Source organism: Macaca nemestrina, chromosome 14 (assembly GCF_043159975.1).
Source record: "Macaca nemestrina isolate mMacNem1 chromosome 14, mMacNem.hap1, whole genome shotgun sequence".
NCBI lineage: Eukaryota > Metazoa > Chordata > Mammalia > Primates > Cercopithecidae > Macaca > Macaca nemestrina.
In genome coordinates this window covers 114,283,286-114,307,683 of record NC_092138.1, presented here as the reverse complement: position 1 = coordinate 114,307,683, position 24,398 = coordinate 114,283,286, and the positions used below count along the sequence as shown (strand labels likewise).

The 24,398-nt window shown below is 58.0% G+C and overlaps 1 protein-coding gene across 5 annotated transcripts in view; it reads left to right on the top strand.

Annotated features, from left to right (window-relative positions):
• The window catches only part of LOC105464075 (ral guanine nucleotide dissociation stimulator), a 50,690-nt gene continuing 26,292 nt past the window's right edge, over window positions 1-24,398 (top strand). The window contains exon 1 of one of the 5 annotated variants that reach the window (XM_011711746.3): window positions 1-249. In XM_011711746.3, coding sequence (XP_011710048.2) covers window positions 232-249 — 18 coding nt within the window. In that variant the 5' untranslated portion in view covers window positions 1-231. Of the gene's footprint in view, window positions 250-17,598; window positions 17,806-19,433; window positions 19,629-24,398 lie in introns of those variants that run through there. The other 4 variants (XM_011711742.3, XM_011711743.3, XM_011711741.3 and 1 more) reach the window with 4 other exon arrangements.

The following is a 24,398-nucleotide window of genomic DNA, read 5'->3' as shown; positions in this document are numbered from 1 at the left end:
CGGCGGGGCCCGAGCGGCCGGAGCGCAGCGCGGCGCAGACAATGGGAGCGGCGCTGGCGGCGGCTGGGGCGGCCCCGGGGGCCACAGAGTCCTGGGCCCGGCGGGGACCGGAGGCCGCGCCATGAGCCCCGCAGCCGGGCGCACCCCTGCGCCGCGCGCGGGCCGAGGCGAGCTGCCTCTGCGAGCCCCGGGCCCCGCCGTGGGGCCGGCGATGAGCCACCGAGGCTGAGGATGATGGTAGATTGCCAGGTGAGTGCGCGCCGGCCCCAACCCCGCGTCGCGGGTGGAGGGAGGACCGCCCGCCCCCGCCCACACCCACCGAGGGGAGGGAGCCCGGCGCGGCGTCCACGCTGAGCGTGCGCTTACGCAGCTCCGCGTCCAACCCCGCCCGGGACAGTAGGGAAACTGAGGACAGGAGAGGGGCAGGGACTGGCCCGGGGCACACGAAGTGGGCGGAGTCCAGAGGTGAAGGGAGGGTTCCGACCTCTTAGGCCAGGAAGGGCTCGGCTCACCCTTCCCATGGGGTTTGCTTTGGGAATGACAGCCTCTAAGATCCTGAGGACCCCTGCCCATCTCCCATGTGGGCTCTTTTACCTGGGCTTCTCCGCGCACGCACAGGCGCAGGCCTGCGCACACATGCTCACACACACGCAGACACACACACCACACACTTCCTGGGACTCAGAGTAGGACGGGACGCTGGGGAAGTGACTGGGGAAAAGATGAAAGAGGGCGGGGGCTGCTCTGTCATGGGCAGGTGCATCCAGTACCCAACAACATGCCCGGGGCCATGGCACGGGGTTAGGGGGCAAGGGGAGGACACGCCGGCTTGATGGGCGGGGGTTCTGCAGGGTTCCCAGGATCTGTGTGGGCTGGGGCAGCCTGGAGAGGACAGATTGTGGGGTTCTGTGTTCAGCGCTGTGATCACCTAGAAGCAGGAGAAGACCCCTTCCGTGTGGAGGGGACTGTAGGAAAGGAAGCCTCAAATTCCTGCTCTATACATTGGAATGTTCGGCCTGGGTGACCCCAAGGGTCCCACAGGCTCGTAGACGTGTCTGTCGGCCTTGGGTCTCCACTGGGGATGCTCCCACTACCCACCGAAGTCTGTGGAAAATGCCTTCTTCTTGGAGGTCCTTCTGAGCAAGAGAAGCCTGGGGGGCTGGGGGGCTGAGGGCCTGGGGTGGTGCAGAGTGCGCCCAAGCACTGGACCACTCTTGTGGGGCAAGACTGTCCTTGTTGGAGCGTCAGGGTTCTTATCTGGAAGTGGGGCCAGAGCCGTTGCCCTGGTTGGAGTGAGGAGGCCTCACGAGTGAACTGGACACCCCAGGGCCAGCAGAGGGAAAGAGGGGAGCAAATGAAGCTTCTGAGGCTCCTTGAATTACCCCTGGAGCCTACAGGTTCTACTCCTTTGACCCTCTGGGACTCAGGAGAGCTGCTACCTTGACAACACCCAAACAAAGGTGTGTGTTTTGTTTTGTGGGTTTTCTGCCCGCGGCTTCTGCTGTGCTAGTGCCGGCCACCAGGGGGAGGCAGTACCCATTGTGCTCCACGGAGCAACTGGAGTCAGGGAGAGCCCCGCAGGGTCCCTCTGGGTGACCCCGGCCTCCACCCAATGCACACCCCCCATTACTAGCATCCCTCTCCACAACGTTAGCTGCTCAGATGCGGGAGTGGGCTCCAAGAGCCTCCTCTTTCCCTTCAGCAGGTGTGCCCAAGCACTCACCCTGGGTGGGGGAGCAGCATTGGGCTTGGGCGTGGCTCTGAAAATGACCCAGGTGGGCCTGCCCTCCAGAGCTGGCAGTCGGGAGCGGGCGATGGACAGGGCACAAAAGCAAACAGGCAAAGAAAGGAAAAAGGAAGTGCTGCCAGGGAGGGCTGGGGCCTGCTGGGTGGGGGTCTGAGAGGTCTTGCTAAGGGGACATCTGTGCTGTGACCAGAAGACAAAGCATGGGCCAGCCCTGCATGAGTCTGGACAGTGTGATGGAGAAGGCTCAGCAGACAGGGCTGGAAGGCACAAATGAGTTTGGCCAGAGAGGAGTGAGAAAGCAGGCCAGTGTGGCCCAAGTGAGCTGGGGGCGGGAGGGGAAGCCCAGGGGCCTGGAGACAGCTGTGTGACAACGCTACCCTAATGTACAGCTTTCAGCAACAGACACTGATCATCACACAGTTTCTGTGGACCCAGATCCAGGGCAGCTCAGCTGGGTGCCTCAGCCCCCAGGTCTCAAGGGAGGCTGGGACTGGGGTCTCAGCCGTGGCTGGATTGGGCAGGACCGGCCCTCAGGCCTTTCTCATGTTATTGGCAGGACTCAGTTTTGACTGAGGGTGTCAGTTCCTCTGTAACTGTTGTGGGGACCCTCCCTTGGTTCACTGCCATGTGGGCCTCTGTAGGGCAGGCAGCTCACGGCATCAGAACTCACTTCCCCAGCGTGAGGCGTGAGGGTAGGAAGGAAAACAAGAGCAAACAAGCAAGACAGAAGTCATGGTTTTTTGTAAATCTTGGAAGTGACCTCACATCACTTGTGCTGTATTCTGTTGGTGAGAAGCCAGTCACTAAATCCAGTCATCCTGGGAGGAAGGGGATCACTCAGCAACTTATGTATCAGGAGGCAGGGATCTCTGGAGCCAGTGCAGAGGCTGCTTGGGACAGAGGCTGAGAGGAGGCAGTCAGGCCTGATTCTAAACATAATGGAGGCCAGGCGTGGTGGCTCACACCTGTAATCTCAGCACTTTGGGAGGCCGAGGCGGGTGGATCATTTAAGGTCAGGAGTTCAACACCAACCTGGCCAACATGGTGAAACCCCATCTCCACAAAAAAAAAAAAAAAAAAAAAAGTAGTCGGGCGTCTTGGCAGGTGCCTATAATCCCAGCTACTTCGGAGGCTGAGGCAGGAGAATCACTTGAACCTGGGAGGTGGAGGTTGCAGTGAGCCAAGATCATGCCACTGCACTCCAGCCTGGGCAACAGAGCCAGACCTTGTCTCAATAAACAAACAAACAAACATAATGGGAGCCAATGGAAGGTGTTCCCACTAGGAGATGCTTCCATATGCCACAGGGGGCCAATATCTGATGTTTGCTTAATTTTCAACCCGTTCATGGTGCAGACGAGGAAACCAGACTAAGAAGGGAGTGACTCCCTAGATACAGCACCAGTGCCCAGCCTGTCCCACTTGTATTCCGGGCTGTGTCTCACCTCTGTTAGAAGTTTCTTTCCTCACAGTTGTAAAGGCCAGAGGCCCAAAATCCAGGGGTCAGCAGGGCCCTGCTGTCTGTGAAGACCCCTTCCCTTCCTAATCCTTCCATCTCGAAGTCTGTGCAGTAGCTAACAGGTTTTGTAGTATTGTCTCACATTAGCGTGGTGATGTCCCCAGGAAGTAGATGTTAGAACCATCCCCATTGTGCAGGTCGGGAGACTGGAGAGGCCCTGAAAGGCACAATGACTAGTTTGGGATCACAGAACTGGCAAGAAGCAGGAGCTCGGTGACCCAGATGGCTTTCCCTCTGTGAGCCTCAGGGGCTGGGAGCATGAGAACACAATGGTTGGCTGTCCCAGCTCCCAGAGTGGCTGTGAGTACCTGGAAGTGCCCCTTGTCCCCCCTCACACACCTGCCATCGCTCTCCCCATTTCCTTAACCCCCAGCACTGCTGCCACTTGATTTTTATGAACATCTGAATATGACGAAGTAGCAAAGGCGGATATTCGCTCATTCATTTTGCATCTGTCTCCTGGGTCCAGGCCGTGCCAGAGGAGGGGGTATCACAGTCCGGGGAGTTGCCAGGGGAAGGGGCAGTGCTCATCTGGGGAGTGAGTGGGCACAGAGAGATTCCAGAAGGAGGTGTCCTGTGGTCATGGTTGATTCGCGGAGGGGAGGTGTGATGGCGCAGAGGGCGATGACTGGGGCCGCTGTCTATCCGGTCAGTTTCCCGGGCTGCTGTCACAAAGTGCTGGGTGGCTCAACACAACAGAAATTTATTCTCTCACAGTTCTAAAGGCCCGAAGTCCAAAATCCAGGGGTCAGCCAGGCCCTGCTATCTCTGAATGCTCTAGGAGAGGATCCTTCCTTGCATCTTCCAACCTCTGGTGGCTGCCAGTTTCCTTGGCATTGGTTCCTGGTGTTGTAGACGTGTGACTCCAAACTGTGCCTTCATCATCACATGGCCGCCTGTGCGTGACTGTCCAATTTTCCCTGTTATCATAAGGATAGCAGTCACTGGATTAAGACCCACCCTAATCCAGTATGACCTCATCCCGATTCAATCCGCACAGACCCTATTTCCAAATAAGATCTCATTCACGGGTACCAGGGATCTTTTTGGGGGGACACAGTTCAACCCGTAACAGGAGTATTGGGAATGACTCCCCTCCCACAGGCCGGGTACTCGCGTGCCTACGAGGACTAGGGAAGCAGCGGGGAGTCGGAGGACATCCCAGGAAGCCAGCCCCCAGCTAGGGGGTGTGGGGGCGTGAGCGGAGCCCGCCTGCTCCTCAGCTTGGCGCATTTTGGCAGCAGCACCAGCAGGTGGCGCTGTGCACTCCCGTGCGGCCGCCCAGCCCGGCGCGGAGCTGCCGCAGACAAAGGTCTCGCTTTTGGGTTGCGAGGAGCTTGCGCACAGCTGTAAACAGGCCAAGGGCACGGCCACCTTATGGGTGACACACACGGGAGGAAATCAAACCAGGCGGGGCCGAGGCGGGGTGACTGGGTGGCGACTTTGCGTCGGAGGCCGGCGGGGGGCCGAGGAGGAGGTGACAGGGGTGGCGAGGAGGACCATGGTTTGCAGACTGTGGTGTCAGCGGGGCGGAAAGGAAGGCAGGGACGAGGGATAGGGGACCTGGGAGGCTGCAGGGGCCGGGCCCACAGGGGCCAGGAGTTTGCCTTTCGTTTGGTTCCTCACCTGCAAGCTGAGCCGGCCTTTCTCAGGCCTCTGCAGAGGCCCTGTGGCTGATTACACCTGCAAATAGCTCTCCTGTTACTGCAGGGCTGTCTGGCCCAGGTCTGCGGGTGCTCGGAAGGCAGCCCTGGGCACGGGTGGGCTGTCTGTGCAGATCGAGACTTGAGGGGTCCTTCCCCCCAACCCCAGCCCCAGACCCTGTCTCAGGGGAGCTGGGATGCCTGAGGTGGTCCTGCTGCTCCTGGTGGGGGTCAGCACGGCCCCGAAGAGGCCCCTTTGTGGGGCTGAGGTGCAGGGGTCAGGTCCCTGCCATGGAGCCGCTTACATGGCATCGGTGAGAGGGAGCGGAGTGCACAGCAAGCCACTGGCCCGGGAGTGGAATGAGTGGAAGCCATTCCTTTTTTTTTTTAAAGACAAGGTTTTGCTCTGTGGCCCAGGCTGCAGTGCAGGGGCGGGATCACAGCTCACTGCAGCCTCGACCTCCTGGGCTAAGGCCTCCAGAGTAGCTGGGGTGGCAGGCGCACCCCAACACTCCCAGCTAATTTTTGGATTTTTTGTAGAGACAGAGTTTCCCGATGTTGCCCAGGCTGGTCTCAAACACCTGGGCTCAAGCGATCCCCCCGCCTCGGCCTCCCAAAGTGCTAGGATTACAGGCATGAGACACTGCATCCAGCCAGAGGCCATTTCTTACTGTCACCTCCCTGCCTGCACAAGGTCCTCCCACCACCTCCTGGCTCACGGAGCTACCAGGCCCGCCCCTGAGGCTGCTGGTCCTTGACAGTTGGTTCAGTGATTGATTCACATAGCAGATATTGGCCTCTGTACACCTGGCTGGCACTGGGTGCCTGGCCTGTGGGGAGCACCCTGGCTCCTGTGGAAGGGTCAGGGATATGGGGCAGACAGATCTTGTGGAGAAGGCATGGGCTGGGAGCCTGGGGACCTGGATTCAGTGGCTATTCTGCCATCAGCGGCGTGGTCAGTCACCATTGCACGCTAGCCACAGGACCATGCTCCAGAGAGTCCCTCCCAGGCCATCCCTGCACCTCTGTCCTGTGCTGCAGAGGTGCCTGGTGGTGACAGCCAGCCCATAGTCCTTGTGCTAAGGTGTCCCTTGTATCTGCTCAGCACTCTGCAAGATAAGTGCCACTGCCATCCTCCATTCCAGGTGGGGAAACCGAGGCACTGGGAGGGGAAGGGACTTCACAGCTAGGTAGTGGCAGTTTGGCAATAGCGCCTCCCTGTGTGCACACAAGCCTGGGAAGGGCCAGGCACTAGGACCACATTCCTTCCAATTACAGCGGCCTTCCAACGGTCAGGTCTGGGCCTGGCTGCTGGGCAGGGCGGGGCTGGGAGGCCCCAGGCCCCAAGTGGTGGTTAATGGCAGAGAGGAGACGTAAACAGAGCTAATGAGCCCCTTTCATCGTCTCCCTGCTCTAATGAAGGCCTTGGACTCTGGGCTCTGCATTTTGGGGGTTCTTGATTCTGCAGCCTCAAAGAGTCTTAGGGCCAGGGATATGTAGGCCCCCCAACAGGGGTGGGGTATGAGCTTATGGACTCCCAGTGTCCCCTCCCAGGGCAGCCAAGCCAGGGTGAGGAAGTGGAGAGGAAAGGGCATGGAAAGCATCGTGTCATCCCCCTAAAAATTACAAGCCCCAGAAAAAGGGAGTGTTCCCATGGCAACCCAGAGCAGTTGCTTGGCAACTGCTGGCCCCCAAAATACTTGCCTGCAGGAAGGCTCAGGGCTGGGGCTTTCCAATGGGCTTTCCGATGGCTCACCTCCAACCCCCGCCAGTGCACACCCACCCCTGACCCGAAGAGAAGACTCTGAGGCTGAAAGAGAAAATGCAGAGACCGGGGTCCAGGACCTTCATTAGAGCCTGGGGAGGAAGGGGCCTGACCTGCCGAGTTTCCTCAGATACTTCTCATGACCCACCCGCCCTCCACCTCCACCCGGAGACAGGACCCAGCAGCCTCTGCCCCTGGATCCTTCCTGAGGCACACCCCAGTCCACTCCCCTCTCCCCATCTCCCCGCTCTGCCAGCTACCCGGCATCAAACCAGTCCCCTAGCAACAGAGGCCACTTCCTGGATACCTGAGTGAGAGTTGACAGTGGCAGAATGTCAGAAAATGCAAGGTCAGAAGGCACAGCAATGGCTTGGTGCCAGCCAGGGTGTGTGGGACCATGGGGTACCATGTGTGGTACCATGTGCTTTGCAGCCGTGGCCTGGGGCAGGCTGGCATGCCAGGGTGTGGTTGAGCTGGGTAGAGCCCCTGGAAGAGGGGACTGTGGTTCTGGGCCAACTTTGATACCAACTGACTATGTGACCGTAGTGTGTCCCTTCTCACTGGCCTCAGTTTCCCCATTGGTGACTCATCTACCCCTCTGCCTGTGTGTTCACCGTTCAATGCATAAACATTGCCCTGTGAATTATGTCACCTACTGGGGCCTTGGGGCAGGAGAGTGAGGGGACCAGGACCAAGCCAGCCACTGCCCTTCCTCCTCACCTGCCAGCATCCACCTCAGCTATCAGGCCCCCGGTCCTCAGGTGAGGCAGGTGGCTTTGGAGCAGGACACCTGGGTCGGAATTCCAGCTCAGCGCTTATTGCCGGGCATCCTAGAAGCAGCACAGGACCCCTCTGAGCCTTGCTGTCTGCCCTGAGGCCCCCGCAGTTGCTGTGAGGGTGTAAGGAAGCCCTGCCCTCTGGGCTCCCATAGGGATTGCCTTAGTTTGTGGGCGCCCACCCTGCACCCAGACCTGGGCACTGCGGGAGCCGAGGTGAGAACACAGATGAGGGGTGTCCAGCCTGGAAGGAGCGAGGTGGAGCCCCAGACCCTGGGAAAGGGTGGGGGCAGCAGAATGGTGGGAGAAGGCAGGTGAGGCCACACTGCCCAATGGGTTGGACTTTGGAGATGGGAAGGATGTGAGACCTGGTTGCCTCAGATGTTCTCTCTGGGGATGACAGTGAGGGTAGGACTGTTGGTGACCACCCCCCGGGGCCTCCCGGTGCTCTCATGGAGCCAGGATGCCAGTCTGACCCTGATCACTTGCTCACTATGTGACCCTGGGTCATGACCTCACCCCTGTGAGTCTCCCTTGCCCCATCTGTCAAATGGACAAGGGGCGTGCCCACCTCTGGAGTTGGGTGCTGAACTCGTATGTTCACTTGGGGGTCATCGGCTGGGCTCAGGGTGCTCCCATGGGGACTCTGCCCAGCCGCCCCCAATTGGAGTGCCACATGAGGAGGGGCAGGGCAGGGGGCAGCACAGACAGTGGCGGGGAGCTGCTGGCCCACAGCCCAAGGTGCGTGCAGCCCTGGCCCACGTTCATGCCGGACGCCACGCCAAGAAGGCGGGCGGACGAGGTGAGCCCCCAGCCTAGCACTGAAGAACAGGCGGCAGGAGGCCGCTTCAGCTGGTGGGAGGGAAGATTCAGGCATACAGCCCCACCCACCCTGCCTGGGTGCTGCACCGAGGACCCTCCCCCGCCTCCCCCACGTTGGCCTCCCCTCCCTGCACTGCCTGGTGGGCACATAAAAAACTGGGAGGGTGAGACCATGAGAGGGTGAGACTGGGGGGAGGGTGAGACTGTGGGGAGGGCGGTGGAAGGTATTTAAGCCCTGGGGGCTGCCACCACCTGACCTGAATCCATTCCAGAGGGATTCCAGCTCCCACCCCACACCTGCTGGGCTGTGGCTGCGGGGAGGGAGAACCCCGGCCCTGAGCAGCACTTATCTGTCCCGATGATCAAGTGATTGGCTGATTAATCACCTGATGAGTGCTGTCATCTGTCATGATGATCACCAGGAACAGAAGCCCCAGTGAAGTTCGGGCTGTCTAGAGGTCAAGGGGAGAGAAGCCTGGGAGGTGGGATGGGAGCCCTGGCTTGGCCTCAGGGGACCCAGACAAGTGGGCTCCCTAACTCCTCTGCACCCCCATTGCCTCCTCTGCAGACCTGCGAATGTGGGGGAGTGTGAGATGCTCCTAAGGCCCCTGGCACGACACGGGCAGGCCCTCCGCAGGTGGCAGCCAATGTCCGTTCCCCTTCACAGAAGGGAGATGGCTGATGGCCCACCAGCTCCGGCTGCCCTTGGGGATTCAGGGTGTGGGCGCAGGGCAGGGACACTTGCAGGCCCTAAGTTGAATCCACAGGTCTTTTCAGGTAGGGGAACTACGGCCCAGAGGAGGCGAGAAAGTTGCCCAGGCTAAGCATCGCTTCTTCCCTGAGGCCAAGTTCCAGGCCCTGGCTGCCCAGTTGCTCAGGACTGGAGTTCAAGGGTGAAGCAGTCCACCTGGCCTCAGGCCCTGGGTGACTGGGGAGGTGACAGCTGGGGGTAGTGTGCAGGTAGGTAGTGCCCAGTGTGGAAGGTCCCAGCTGGCAGCGCTGCCTGCGTGGCCCCCCTACCCCCTCGAAACAGATGCTTGCCGTTCTTCAGGCCTCCATGAGGACTTTTCTTCCCAGCTGCTGGGGCCAGGGAGTCCCTGCATGGAGCCTTGAGGGAGTGTGCTCAGGGGTCTGGGGATGCTGGGGCACCCATTGCTGTCTGGCAGATATGCAGGGAGCAGGGTGTGTATCCGGGGCCTCTGGGCCTGCAGGGGCAGGGGCTGTGTGCTGTGGGATGCCGTGGGGCACATGTGCATTCCTGCACGTATGTCGGGGTAGGGGCATCTCTCTGCCTTTGGGTGACCCTATATGTCTGCAGCATGCATGTGCCCAGATGTGACGAGCTTGACAGTGGCTGAGGGAGCACATACATGAAGGGGTGCATGTGGCTGCGCGTGGGGACACATGGCTGCTGCCCGGGGAGGGAGAGCACATTGCCACAGTGAGTGTGGGAGGGAGTGGGGGTTTGCATTTTGCCTTTTAAAAATACTAGACCTGGCTGGGTGCGGTGGCTCACGCCTGTACTCCCAGCACTTTGGAAGCCAAGGCGGGTGGATCACCTGAGGCCAGGAGTTTGAGACCAGCCTGACCAACATGGTGAAACTCCATCTCTACTAAAAATGCAAAAATTAGCCAGGCGTGGTGGCACACACCTGTAATTCCAGCTACTCTGGAGGCTGAGGCAAGAGAATCGCTTGAACCTGGGAGGCAGAGGTTGCAGCGAGCCGAGATCACGCCCCTTTACTCCAGCCTGGGTGACAGAGCACGACTCTGTCACAAACAAACGAACAAAGAAAGCACCAGGCCCAGGCTGGAGCCGTGACCATGAGCAGGGCTGTCCGTTTTCTCATCCGTTACTGGGTTGACAGCCAGGCCCAGCTCACAGGATTGTGGTGGCTGGAAACTGCTCAGCCACTGCCTGGTACACCCAGCTACGCACCGTGGTGCTGGCATGGAGACCTGAACAGCTCTCGGAGGGTCTCTGGGCAGGGGAGGGCAGCTGGCACCTTGCTGTCCTTTGTCAGGTGTCCCAGGTGAGGCAGAGAGGAGAGGCCCCTGAGTCTCGCCTTCCAGGGGAGAAGCCAAGGAAGGAGCCAAGCCCAGGGGTTAACGGGACAGTGGGTGGCAGGAGGGGGGGACACAGTAGTGTCCCTCAGACCCAGGGCCCTAGAGTCCCAAGGGATTGCTCTTCTCCAGCCCTGGGGAACTTCTTGCAGGCAAAGGACTGTGAGAAAGAGGGCAGCGGGCACCAGCCCTGCCACCTCCTGGCAGCCAGCCAAGGCCCTGTGCCCTCTCCAGAGGCCAGGGCAGCTCAGGAGGTCCCCTTCGGAAAGGGTAGCCCCACTTCCCAGGTCCTCAGCCCCCTCAGGCAGGCGGCAGGCTGGTGGCAGCACCGGGCACGCAGTGTCCCTGGCACGGCAGGCAGCCTCCCAACCACAAGGGCCCGTTTGTCCTGGTTCCCTTGGCCTCAGTGCACTGGGTGACCAGGGCCTGCTGGACACAGGGGCCTGACTGTGGGCTCAGCCCCCATCCCCCATCCTCACCAGCCACGGCTGTGCGGTGCGGAGGGGTCTCTGCCCACACCAGAGCAACTTCTACTTACCTGTGAACAGAGACCCATTGCCCAAGAGTTGTTCCTGGGCCAGGAATTTAGGAAGGGAAAATCCCCTAGGTTAAACCAGGGCCAACCTGACCACCTACCACTGCCTCCACCGTCCCAGGGCAGGCTGGCTTCTGGGAAACTCCAGGGCCCTGCTTCTAAGAAAAAGGGCTCTTGCTTCCCAGAAGCCTGGCTGCCTTCCTCCTCGCTCTTCCCCCGCCTGGACTTGCCTCTGCCTCTCTTCTCAGCCTGGTTCCCAGGAAAGCACTTTAATGGGAGGGAGCCAGGTGAGCAGAGGCGACCCCGCCCTTCCCTGGCCCTCCACCCCCCTGCCCTCCCTCAGGCTCCTCGCCAGCCTCATCACCTCTTACAAGGAGCTCTCCTGGTGATCTTCCCACAAGAACCTCTGACTTGTGTTGTTTTGTTTTGTTTTGAGACGAGTCTTGCTCTGTCGCCCAGGCTGGAGTGCAGTGGCACGATCTCACCTCACTGCAACCTTTAACTCCCGGGTTCAAGCAGTTCTCCCGCTTCAGCCTCCTGAGTAGCTGGGATTACAGGCACAGCACCACACCCGGCTACTTTTTGTATTTTTAGTAGAGATGGGGTTTTACCGTGTTGGCCAGGCTGGTCTCGAACTCCTGAGCTCAAGTGATGCACCCACCTCGGCCTCCCAAAGTGCTGGGATTATAGGCGTGAGCCACCACGCCCGGCCTTGTTTTGTTTTTTGAGATGGAGTCTTGCTCTGTCACCTAGGCTGGAGTATGCAGTGGTGCTATCTCAGCTCACGGCAACCTCCACCTCCAGATTTAAGTCATTTTCCTGCCTCAGCCTCCTGAGTAGCTGGGATTATAGGCACGCACCACCATGCCCAGCTAGTTTGTTTGTTTGTTTGTTTGTTTGTTTGTTTTTGAGATGGAGTCTTGCTCTGTTGCCCAGGCTGGAGTGCAGTGGCACCATCTTGGTCACTGCAGCCTCCACCTCCCAGGTTCAAGCAATTTTCCTGCCTCAGCCTCCTGAGTAGCTGGGGTTATAGGCACCCGCCACCACACTCAGCTAATTTTTGTATTTTTAGTAGAGACAGGGTTTCACCATGTTGACCAGGCTGGTCTTGAACTCCTGACCTCGTGATCCACCCGCCTCGGCCTCCCAAAGTGCTGGGATTACAGGCGTGAGCCACTGCGCCTGGCCTAGTTTTTTTGTATTTTTAGTAGATGCAGGGTTTCACCACGTTGACCAGGCTGGTCTCGAACTCCTGACCTCAAGTGATTCACTTGCCTTGGTCTCCCAAAGTGCTGGGATTACAGGCGTGAGCCACTGCGCCTGGCCTCGGTGAAATGTTTTAATGTCCCTCCTTCCAGCCATACCCGCGCTGCCCCCTCAGCTCTCCTGGTCTCTCTGCAGTTGTAACACCTGCTCCTGCCCCACGGGCCCCATCAGCCTTCTCTGTTGTTTTTGCCTTCTGGAGCATTCTTATTTTCAAACATGCATTTTACTTACTATGACCCAGGCCAAAGGTGATTTTTGTGTTTTGTGTTTTTCCCTGGTCTATCGCTGGCACTTGAATAGTGCCTGGCACCTCGTAGGTGTTCAGTTAATTCGCATGGTCTGGCTGTGTGAATATAGTCGTGCCCCGGGCCCTCTCTGTGGTCCACAGACAGTGCAGGCCACAAACTCTGTTACTGATCCTCATCTACTTCAGTAGAGAAATGGACATTGTTTAGAAACTCCATGGCAGTTGACATTGCTGCAACATTTCGGTTGCATTTTACAGAAGTATCAGCTGGCCTTGAATTCAAAATAAGAACTCTGGTTCTTCCCTGTAGAGGATGCCACCTTGGCGTGCCATGTTTTGACACGGAGCATGTGCCAGGCCCTATCTTGAGTGCTTCCCATCCAGTGTTTCAGCATGCAGTCTTTTACAGGCAGAGGTGATCCCTGTTTATGGGCCAGAACCAAGGCCCAGCAAGGGAAAGGGACTGGCCTGGCTCACCCAGCTCTGAGGGCTTAGCCCCAGACTCCTGACACTGTAGGCCCCAGCTCCCAGCCGCTGCTCGGATCCTTACAGTTAGATGTTGGGTTCCTCCTGGAGCTGGACCTGGGGGCAGGCAGGGTGGGGGAGGGGAGCTGCGGTGCCCTTGGCAGGGCTGGGTCCTGGTGGGCTCAAAGCCAATGGGAGCGGCTGGGGCAGGGCCTGGATTCTTGGATCCTCAGTTTCTTGGCAACCTTCGTGACTCAGTGGGCTGGTAATAGGGGCCGGCAGGCAGGCAGCCAGTGCAGGGGAGCCCTGCGGTGGGTGAATCAGCCAGTTGCTGAATTACTGTCCTGCCCGGGGTGGTGCCAAGCCCCAGCTGCCAAAATAAACACAGCCCCTCTTTGCCTTTCTGTCCCCGCTCCAGGGTGGCCCACCTTCCACATGCCTTGGCAGGTGTGTCCTGTGGAGGGAAAGGGCCTCCCCATTGGGGTGTGTAGCCTTCCACAAGTCATTCGGAGGCTCTGCCTCCCCACCACACACAGGGCCCTCCCGTGAACCAGAGGCCATTGAGATACTGGCACCCTGGACCTAGAAGGGCACCATGAGGATAAAATCACCTCTGACTCTTTTCCCAGCACTTTGGGAGGCCGAGGTGGGTGGATCACGAGGTCAGGAGATCGAGACCATCCTGGCTAACACGGTGAAACCCCGTCTCTACTAAAAATAGAAAAACTTAGCCGGGCGTGGTGGCAGGCACCTGTAGTCCCAGCTACTCGGGAGGCTGAGGCAGGAGAATGGCGTGAACCCGGGAGGCGGAGCTTGCAGTGAGCCGAGATTGCACCACTGCGCTCCGTCCTGGGCAACAGAGCAGACTCTATCTCAAAAAAAAAACAAAAGTCTTCCTGCTAAGAGTTTGCAGGAGGGAGCGACTGGGAGCGCAGTCTCAGAGTCAGACAGGATTGGAAGCCCTGCTCTGCTGTGTGGCTTTGGATGAGTTTTGTGCCATCTCTGAGCTTCTGTCCTCAAACTTACCTGCAAAACCTGCTTTACGTATCATGATGGTGAAATGATACCCGCATTGGCATGGCAGTGAGTAGTAGAAATTATCGGGGGTTGTGGGCTCTGGTTTAGGCGCCAGGTTGGAGGCAGCAGTGATCAGGAGAAATGGAAGTCAGAGTTCCCAGCCTGGGCCTCCTACAGGGGACAGACCACCCACCCCAGGGACAGGGCCCAGCAGTGTCAAGTCTGTGTGCTGCCTGGAACAAATCTACTTGTGATCCTTACTTTGGAACAGAGTAGAGGAAAGCAAGGGGGCCGGACTTACACCCTGCCTTGGCACTAACATGCTGTGTGACCTCAGGCAAGTTGTTCGCCCTCTCTGGGCCTCAGTTTTCTCAGTTTTACAACAGAGATGATGACTGTGGCTTCATCTTTCTGGAAGAGGCTGTGTGGAAAAGTGCTTTGTCCCCACTGAGGTATGCTAAAGGCAGCGCCAGACTAGGCTTTAGGGGATGAAGACATGTCAGGAGTTGATCCTGCCTCCCAGGCTTCTGAACATGGCAAGAATTTGCCCATGGGCTGCACGGTGACAGGTGTCAGTGGTGCCCCCATCCCTGGGAGTCTCCTAGTCAGATGCCAGGCATAGGTGCAGTCTCCAGGGGCAGGATCCATCTCGTGTATGACCACAGCACCATTGCTGCCTAGCAGAGCCGCCTGGGCCTGAATGTGTGTTGAGTGACTTGACGGGCCCTCAGGTTCCCAGAAGCCAGGGGGAGGGGAGCTGAGTGTCCCTCCAGCTGGATACTAAGTCTGGTCAGCAGGTCCCTGAGTCAAGTTAGCAGCAGGAAAGAGGAGCAAAAGCTAGGCCTCAGCCTCTGCTATCTGCTTCCTGGACAGGATGTGGTGCCGAGTAAACAGCTTCTCGAGGAGTCACCGCTCTGGCTCTGAGTCACAGCTCCTAGCGACAGCTGCACAGTGTTTGTAAACAATGGGCCTCGCACCGGCCTGGCCCTGCCCCTACCTAGAAAGGTGCCTGTGGGTTGGGTTTTGCTAGCCTGGGCTTGTGTGTGTGGCCAGGTGCATTATCCCAGGCCACCTGGACTGCTGGGCAGAGCATCGTGGGACCACTGGCAGGTCGTGTGTCCTGGGAGAAGCCTGAGGTCAGGGCTGTCGTGAGCTTCGCACACAGTAGCTGGAAATGTTTGTGTCGTGTATGGCCCTCACTAGGCCCAGCTCCTGAAGGCAGCCAGAGTTGGGGTGGTGGGGGGCTGCAGGTGGAGCTCTTCCAACTGGCCTCACCCCCAGGCCCCAGCGCCTGGGCTTTCCATGGCGGTCTTCGTTCCAGGCAGTGACAGTGATGTGGCGCATCACGTGGCAGCCTGGCCGGCAGGGAACAAAGACCCTGCTCTCCCCCAGGCTGGTGGCAGAGGCAGGGCCAGGGACCACGTGGGTGGGAGGAGGAGTGCATGGCCCTGCTGCTCCCCTCCCGCCGGCACCACCTCCTCAGGATGCCTGCATTTCTGAGTGACAGCTGGTGCTGCTCCTCCTGCAGCCTGACTGTGTCACCAGCCCCTCGACAGCCTTTTCAGCAAACTCAGTGCCCACTGCCGTGGGTAACCCTGCCCACCCTGGCTCCAAAAGGAGGAGCCCCAGGATTGGGCCCTGAGGCCAGGCTGACCTGTGCTGGAGGCGGGGGCAGGGGAGATATGGGGGTAACAGGCTTGGGAAGCTGGGCTGGAGTGGGCTATTCAAGAATAACACAGAAAGCTTGCGTGAGAGATGCGATGGCCTGCACAGGGCCTGGTACCCAGGAGCTGCTTGTCCAAGTAAAGGCATTAGCTCACAAACACACCTAGCAGGGTAACCTGGTTCCCTGCCACTTCCCTACTGGTCCCCCACCATGAAAGCTGAGCACTTCTGGCCGGGCGCGGTGGCTCTCGCCTGTAATCCCAGCACTTTGGGAGGCCGAGGCAGGTGGATCTCGAGGTCAGGAGTTTGAAACCATCCTGGTCAACATATGAAACCCCCTCTCTACTAAAAATACAAAAATTAGCCTGGCACGGTGCCGCATGCCTGTAATCCCAGCTACTCAGGTGGCTGAGGCAGGAGACAAGCTTGAACCTGGGAGTTGGAGGTTGCAGTGAGCCGAGATGGTGCCACTGCACTCCAGCCTGGGTGACAGAGCGAGACTCCGTCTCAAAAAAAAAAAAAAAAGGAAAAAAGAGAAAGAGAAAGTTGAGCGCTTCTTTCCAGGGCCTCTTTAAGCCCCCCACCCAATCAAATGTGCACACACTGTAGGAAATACCTTCTCGCCCACTGAGCCTTTCTACAGGGCTGGGCTGAGAGGTCACACTTTACATACAAGGAAACCGAGGCTCAGGGAAACCCTCCCCACCCCCCCAAACCACGTGGTGAGCTCCCTGTTAAACTTGGAGCAGCAGCCGAACCACACCACACAATGCCCACGGTCACATGGCCAGGCAGTTGGCGACACCGGAGTGAGAGGCCGAAGATGGGGACAGTCTCGGATCCCTGCTCGGATACCAACCCCTGCCGCCTGCCTCACCCAGATCCTGCCTGTCTGCACAGGGCTTCTTTCCCGTTAAGAGTGTGTACCCAGACAGCGTCCTCTTCGTTGGTCTCCTCTCCCGGGGGTGGCGGCTGGCAGCCCGATCGCCGGGGGTGCCTTGCAGTACCCATCTGTGTGTGCTTCTACATCAGCAAACATTTCCGAGCTATCTGCTAGGATCCAAATACAAGCCACACTCTGAGCACTGGGCAGACCCTGGACTGCCATCTGGACCTTGCTGTCAGGGATGGAGTCAGGCTATGGCACTCCTGGCACAGGGGCAGCACCCACCAACATTGATCAAATGTCTGTTATGTGCCTGGCACTGGGGCAGGCATGTGACCCTGTGGCACCTGAACTCCTCAAATCCCTGTGGGAGATGATTGTTGCACATCTGCCAAGCACGACCATGAGCCAAGCCCATGCTGAGTTATTGTGGAATCCTCCAGCGCCCTTGTGCCCATTTTACAGAGGAGCAAACTGAGGCCCAGAGATGCTAAATCACTGGCCCAGGGTTCCAGATTCCCTGGGGATCGGAATTTCAATCCTGGGCTGACCGGTTCACAGCCTGGCTGGCTCTACTATTTCTCGAAGCTAAAGGTTGAGTCACTGTGTGCGAGAGAGGTCAGAGGTGACGCCTGACTTTCCCAGGGGACAGGGCCTTGGAGCCTGGCCCACAGGAGGAAGTGTGCCAGATGGAAAAAGGACAGGGAATGGGGTGGCTGGGGCAGGGATGGTCAGGGATGGTGTTGGTGCATTAAGACAGGGGTGTTGGAGAAGGCTGCTCTGAGTGGGGACCGAGTCCTGAGACCAAGGGGTAAGAACATAGTTCCCAGCAGAGGATGTTGGCAGCTGGAGTTAGTAGGAGGGGGCTGTGGGCAGGTGAGGACTTGGGATTCTCTTCTGGGTGGGACAGAAATGGTGCAGGGATTTTAGCAGAGGTGATTTGTTCTGACCGCAGGGTGAGTCCAGGGAGGCAGGAAAGTGGCTGCTCCAGGGCCCCCCTGAAATGACCCTCTAGCTCCATTTATCTGATGCCCCTCCAGCCCAGCCTGGCCCCACCCCCAGATGTCCACCCACATCCCCTGAGAGTCCCCACCCCAAGGGTGGCAGAGCTCCCAGGCCCTGAACTGCCTGCTCAGCTGGGTCCCCTGAGGCCCACAAAGCCACCGGAAGAGGATGTGAGATGCTCAGAGGAGCAGAGCTGGGAGCAAGCTGCTGCTGGGGCAGTGTCTGGGCGAGACGCTGGGCCCCGGGGCCTGATGTGCCTGTGGGGGCCCTCCACAGCCCCTGCCCACACCCCCTCCTCCCTGCCTCTGCTGTCCTGCTCCCTGCCCTGTGCCCTCCACTTACAGCCAGGGACTGGGCATCCACCCGGCCAGGGTCCCAGGAAGGTAAGGAAGTAGCTGAGACCCTTGGCCTCTGACTTCACCCTGGCATCTCTGGGCTTTGGGGTTGGGGCTCTGAGTGTTCTTACCCCCAGGTCAGGATGGAGGGAGCGTCTGCAAGCTTTGCAGAGCGGCTGGACAGACGTGAGTCCTGGGTTTTCCTGTGAGATCTTGGGCAAGTCCCAGCTCTCTCTGGGGCCCATCTTTCCACTTGTCAGATGGGTGTGTTGGATGCGTCCGATGGCTTCCAATGTCTGGTTTGAAGCAAAATAAGAAAAACAGGGATGGGGACAAGGTGGTAAATTTTGTGTTGTGGTGGTGGTGGTGGTTGTTTACAACTCCAGTAGTCACTCTAGTAAATTATTCTAAAAGTCAAATGTACTCATTTCATGGCTGCCCTTCTTTCTGATGGCAGCCCTTTCTTGTTACCTTCGGTAGTGTTTTTTCTGAATGGTGGGAATAGTGCTGGTGATATTATTATTTTTTACCATCCTACTTAATGAAACAGTTGGCAACCCCCACCCCTGTGCCCAGTTAAAATGAAATCTTGTGGCTAGGTGCGGTGGCTCATGCCTGAAATCTTACCACTTTGGAAGGCCAAGTCAGATGGATCACCTGAGGTCAAGAGTTCGAGACCAGCCTAGCCAACATGGCAAAACCCCATCTCTAATAAAAATACAAAAAAATTAGCCAAGTGGCTGAGCGCGGTGGCTCACACCTGTAATCCCAGCACTTTGGGAGACTGAGGCAGGCAGATCATGAGGTCAGGAGTTCGAGACCAGCCTGGCCAACATAGTGAAACCCCGTCTCTACTAAAAATACAAAAATTAGCCGGGTGTGGTGGCACGTGTCTATAGTCCCAGCTACTTGGGGGGCTGAGGCAGGAGAATTGCTTGAACCCGGGAGGCGAAGGTGCAGTGAGCTGAGACTACGCCATTGCACTCCAGCCTGGGTGACACAGTGAGACGATGTCCCAAAAGAAAAAAAAAAAATTAGCTGAGTATGGTGGCATGTGCCTGTAATCCCAGGTACTCGGGAGGCTGAGGCAGGAGAATCACTTGAACTGGGAGGCGGAGGTTATAGTGAGCCGAGATCGCACCACTGCACTCCAGCCTGGGCGACAGAGAGAGATTCCATTTCAGGAGAAAAAAAAAAAGAAGAAAGGAAATCTCGTGCCTGGGTGCCAGGGATGGAGGAGCTCAGGTCTAGGGGGCAGGGAAGCCTTCCAGAACAAGTGAGTAGGGGTCTCCTGCCTGCCTCCCAGTGCCTCTGGCTACACTCACATCCACCTGGTAGCTCTGCTGACTGAGCCCTGTTTTGATTTGGTTACTTGTATCTGTCACCTTTCTGACTCTATGTGGTGGTTTCCAGTCCCCTGACACAGAAGGAATGGGAGTGGGGGCTTGGAGAATTAAGGGAGAAAGCTGGGCTAGCTTGGGGCAGCCTCTCCACTTGTCCTCGGCTGGCCCATGGCCTGGTACAAGCGGGAATTCCTGGCCCTGCCTGTCACAGGAGCAGGTATGACAGCCACGCGGGTGACACCAGGCCTAGGCACTCAGGTGCTCCACTCCACTAAGGCACGTAGGTGACAAGCACACTGGCAGAGGGCCTCCCGCAGGGCCCACTTCCCACCTGGCTCTCGCCCCACCATGGCCCGGGAAGCAGGCCAGGTGTGTGCCAGGCCTGCCGTGCCCAGAGTGGGGAAGGGCTCCGTGTTCTTTGCCTGTGTCTCTGTGGTGACTGCCAGGAGGAGGGCCATCGCCCGCCGTGCCGCTCTCCAAAGCCCGACACCTTGGCTGGCACCTCTGCCACCACCGGCCACCACTGAGGTGAGTTTCCAGGGCAACCAGTGCTTCTGCCGGGGAGAGGCTGGGTGGGTCACCGCCGGGCCCCAGGGGCACAGGAGTTGCTTTCCCAGGACTCCCCTTCTTCCCCGTCAGAACTGGTTGGAGGAGTTTGGAACTCGCAGTGGAGTCTTCATCTCCCATCTCGGGTATGAGAGAGGAGACTGGGGGTCTGCTCTGCTGCTGGTGCCTGTGTGCACCCACTTGGCCTCCCCGGCTGCCCCGTGCTCCGTGGGTCGGTCCAGGGTGGCTGTGGGCTGTCCCGGAAGCTCTGTCCGGAGAGTGCTTCTTGGATTACCAAGGACTTCTGTGCACTCCTTCACTGTCTGCTCTCCTGAGAAGCCTGAGAGCCTGGTGCTATGACGGTTACTGTCCTCATTTTACTGATGGAGAAACTGAGGCCCCGAGAGGTGAAACTAAGGCTAGGAAGACACAGGACAGGCACTGGAACCTGAATCTGTGCTCCAGATCTTAAAAGAGTTCCCCAAACCCGCAAGAAAGAATGACCCCTTGGGGCTGGCTCATCCCAAGGCCCCCTGTGCTATGACATTTCTAGCTGGCACTTTGTGGAGCATTTCCAAGGAGTCCGGGGCCAGGCTGGCGGCTGACCACCCTACAGGAGGGGAGACCATGGATGCTGGGGCCCCTCGGGGTGTGATGTGCCCCGCCTATCACAGCTGTGGGATAGACGTCGCTGCCTCCTGATCAGGGCCCCCGGGCTTGGGGACAGGTACTAGGCTGAGATTATGGGACCCTCTGGGCCTTTGGTCCCTTCCTCAGCCAGGTGTGCACAGCGTCCCCGCAGCCCCTCTGCCACTCTCTCTCCTCACCTCCGTCTGCCTGCTGTCTCCCTCTCCCTCTGTGGTCCTCCGGCTCACTTTTGGGTCTTAGGCTCAGTTTCCCTCTATGTCTTCCTCTCTCCTCTGCTTCCCTCCACGTCAGGCTGTCACATGTCGAATTGGTAGCCCCTTGGGGGTGGCAGTGACTCGTCATGGTGCCAGGCAGCGAGCACTGCAGGAGTGGGGGACAGCTGTCCGAGCGGCCCCCGGTTTGCAGCCCATGGATGCATTTATCACATTTGCTCCTCTGCGTGCCTACCCCTCAATATGCTGTGGGTGTACCCATTTTCAGAGGATGACAGCAGTGCCCCACAGCGAGTCCCAGGCTGATCCGGAGCCCTCTGCATCCCCATCCAGGGCTGTTTCCGCTGCTCCCGGCATCAGCACACCTTGTTCCGGTTGTGCTGAGACAGCAGCGCCCTGTGAGGTCAGAGGGTTGCTGTCACCCCGCCACCCAGTGTGGTCTCCTGGAGATTTCAGTGGTTCGGTGCTTCGCTTCTCACCTGGCTAGCTCTGAGTTCAGCCTCTCGCCTGTGGGGACCCCTGCATCCTGGGGATAGAAGGAGGAGGAAGAAGCTACCAGAGGTTGCCAGGAACCCAGTGGCAGGGGAGGTGGGGCTGAGCCAGGCCCGCCTGCTGTGCCGGGAGTTCCCACACGTGGTCCAGCGGCGTCACCTCCTGCCAAGGTGTGTGCTCACCCGTCCACAGAGGGCCACCCCAGGACCTAGGCAGGCTAGGAATGGTGACGCCAGTGTTGGGAAATGACCGAGGAGCATGTCCAGGCCTCACCCTTTTCATGTCCTCCCCAGGCTCTAAATATAGATCACAAGAGACAGAAAGGGGTCAGTGACCTCCACCTGCCCAACAGGAGGTGACAGGTTTTCCACCAGGACCTGACCTGAGTCTGGATACCTGGCTGCCTTTCCTCCCGGCCTTGGCCGAGCCCAGGTTGGAAAGGGTGATAGCCAAAGGCCACAGTCACCCAGACACTGCCTTGTGCCCGGTTCCCGCTCTGAACTGCTGTGTGTCTGGCAGTCCCTAGAACTGCACCCCAGGCCCAAAACCCATTCCCTGGGATCTTGCCTCAAGGCAGGCCTGGGTCCCGACTTGAAGGTCCACAGGGGCAGCTTTTATGATCCGCCTCTCAGGTACTGGCCAAGGATGTACCGGCCGAGGAACGGGTGGAAGGAGGGAAGGACCAGCCAGAGAGAAGGGGCAGCGTGAAGAAGGAGCTGCAGCAGTTCTGCCGAGAGGGAGCCTGGAGGGGGAAGCTAGGACCACACCGAGCCAGTGGTCTTCTGCCTGAGGGCAATGGGATCAAGACCCCACTGGCCACAGTGTCTGGGTATGGGAGCAGGGAGAAGAGGGACCACAGAGTTCCAGCCTGAACACATATTTTCCTTAAATGAGACAGCTGCTCAGGGGCTGAGGAGTGACGTAAGATGCCCAGGGAGTCTCTCCTCGCCTCCATCTGCCTGCTGCCTCCCTCTCGCGCTGTCCCTCGCTGTGGTCCTCAGGCTCACTCTTGGTTCTTGGGCTCAGTTTCCATCTGTGTGTCCCCCTCTGTCTCTTCCTCCTCTGCTTCCCTCCACTTCGGGCTGTCACATGTTGAATTGGTGGCCCCTCCAGGGTGGCAGTGACTCCCCTGGGTGTCGGGCACTGGGCACTGCAGGAGTGGGGGACAGTTATCAGAGCAATCCCCACACATGCCCTGGCTACAGGAGGCAGCTGCAGTCAGCTTCCGGCGACACTCGGGAACACAGACCCGGTGTGGTCGGGTCAGCCAGAGTTACAGGAGAAGTGGGAAATGTGGATTTTTATATGAAATCACCTGACCTTTTACTGTTGGCTTAAAATTTTAAAAACACTTCGCAAGCCAAACAAAACACATGTGTGGGCGGGAGCTGGCTGCCATCTGTCAGTTCACAGCCTGCCTTTTTAAGTTCTCCTGCGAGCAGCGTCCCGGCTTCCGAAAGGTCTGTGCAGCTGTGCTTTCCAGGGGCTTGTGGTTGTAGCCCCCAAGGAAAGGCAGGTGCATGTCCCAGGGGGAGGTTGGGAACCTGGGAAGGCTAGGTGGGAGGTGGGGGGCATGAGCGGGAGCAGGAGGGAGGAAGGGACCGACGCTGATTCCTAAGAACCCCCACTTCCGGACAGTGCTTAGTGCTGTCGAGAGTCCCTAGTTCCTCCCAGCAGAGGCTCCAACAGCCAAGCACAGAGTTGTCAATAGCCTTGAGCGTCAAACCCACTCAAGTTGACCCGGGCTGCCCCAGCCGCCTCTGACAGCCCCATCTGGGCATCTGGACTTGGGTTCTAGCTGCCCACCGTCTCAGTCCCCGCAGCAGGGCCCCCAACCCCTTTTGTAGTAAAGATGCCATCAGTGACCCCTGAGCACACAGAGGGTAATACAGGAAATGGTGAGCCTGGCCAGGTGTCACTGCCCGGGGTCAGAAGTTTGTAGTCCTCTCTGGAGGACTGCTGGGAGCCTCAGAGGTATCAGAGGGCAAGTCTCAAGCTGTGTCCTTTTTCTTCTTCTTTTTTGAGATGGAGTCTCACTCTGTCGCCCAGACTGGAGTGCGGTGGTGCAATCTCGGCTCACTGCAACCTCCACCTCCCAGGTTCAAGCGATTCTCCTGCCTCAGCCTCCCGAGTAGCTGGGATTACAGGCACGCGTCACCATGCCAGGCTAATTTTTTTGTATTTTTAGTAGAGACGAGGTTTCACCACGTTGGCCGGGCTGGTCTCGAACTCCTGACCTCAAGTGATCCACCCAGCTCAACCTCCCAAAGTGCTGGGATTCCAGGCGTGAGCCACTGCGTCCGGCCATTTTTCTTCTTATAACTTTTATTATGGGTAATTCCAAATAGACACAAAAATAGAGAAAATTACATAAAGACCCCCAGCTTTCACAACCCACAAAAATAGAGAAAATTACATAAAGACCCCCAGCTTTCACAACCATCGATGCAGGGCCACTCTGGTTCACCTCTCACTGCCCCACTCCCTGCCCATCCCTGGAGACGTTTACATGAATCCCAGGCATGTGATACCATCCACAGATAGCCCGAGATGTAACTCTGCTGGTGACCGCAACACCATTCTCACACCTAAAAAGATGTCTAATGTCATCCATATGCAGCAGTGTTCAGACAATCCACGTGTCTTGTAGTTGTTTTTTTTTTTTTTTAAACAGTTGTCTTGCTGACATCATGATCCAAAATCCACACATTGCATTTGTTAGATGTCTCTTACCCTTCTTTTAATCTAGTTTCCCCTTTCTTTTTCCTCTGAAATGTATTTGTTGAAGAAACTGGGTTGTGTGTCCTGTAGAGGTTCCCACAGCCTGAATTTGTGGATTGCAGCCTTGTGGTGTGTTGAACATGTTTCTCTGTCCCCTGTAATCCCCAAAATGGCAGTTATATGCAGAGGCCTGCTTTGATTTAGGTTTGGGTTTTGAGGAGAACACTGTGAGTGGTGCTATGTTCCTCCACTGGTGACATGTGCTGTCCCAGGATGGCCTTGCCCTTGGTTAGGGTGTCCCCACAGCGTACAGGAGACACAGGAGGCCTCAGGAGAGGGTCTTGCATGCAGGAGGCGTCCCATGAATGCCAAGCCCGGTTGCTAACACTGTGGAGCAGTCAGGCCTGCCTGATCTGGGGGCATTGGGCAACACATCCTGTGCAGGGAACTTCACCAGTACATTCATTAGTGGGGTGTGTGTATCTGTGTGTCTGTCTCTATGTGTGTGTTTCTCTATGTGTCTATGTCTCCAGATCTGTGTATGTCTGTGTCTATCTCAAACTTGTTTTTTCCCTTTTTGTGGAGAATGGAGTCTTGCTATGTTGCCCAGGCTGGTCTCCAATTTCTGGGCTCAAGAAATCCTGCCTCTGCCTCCCTAAGCTCTGGGTTACAGGCATGA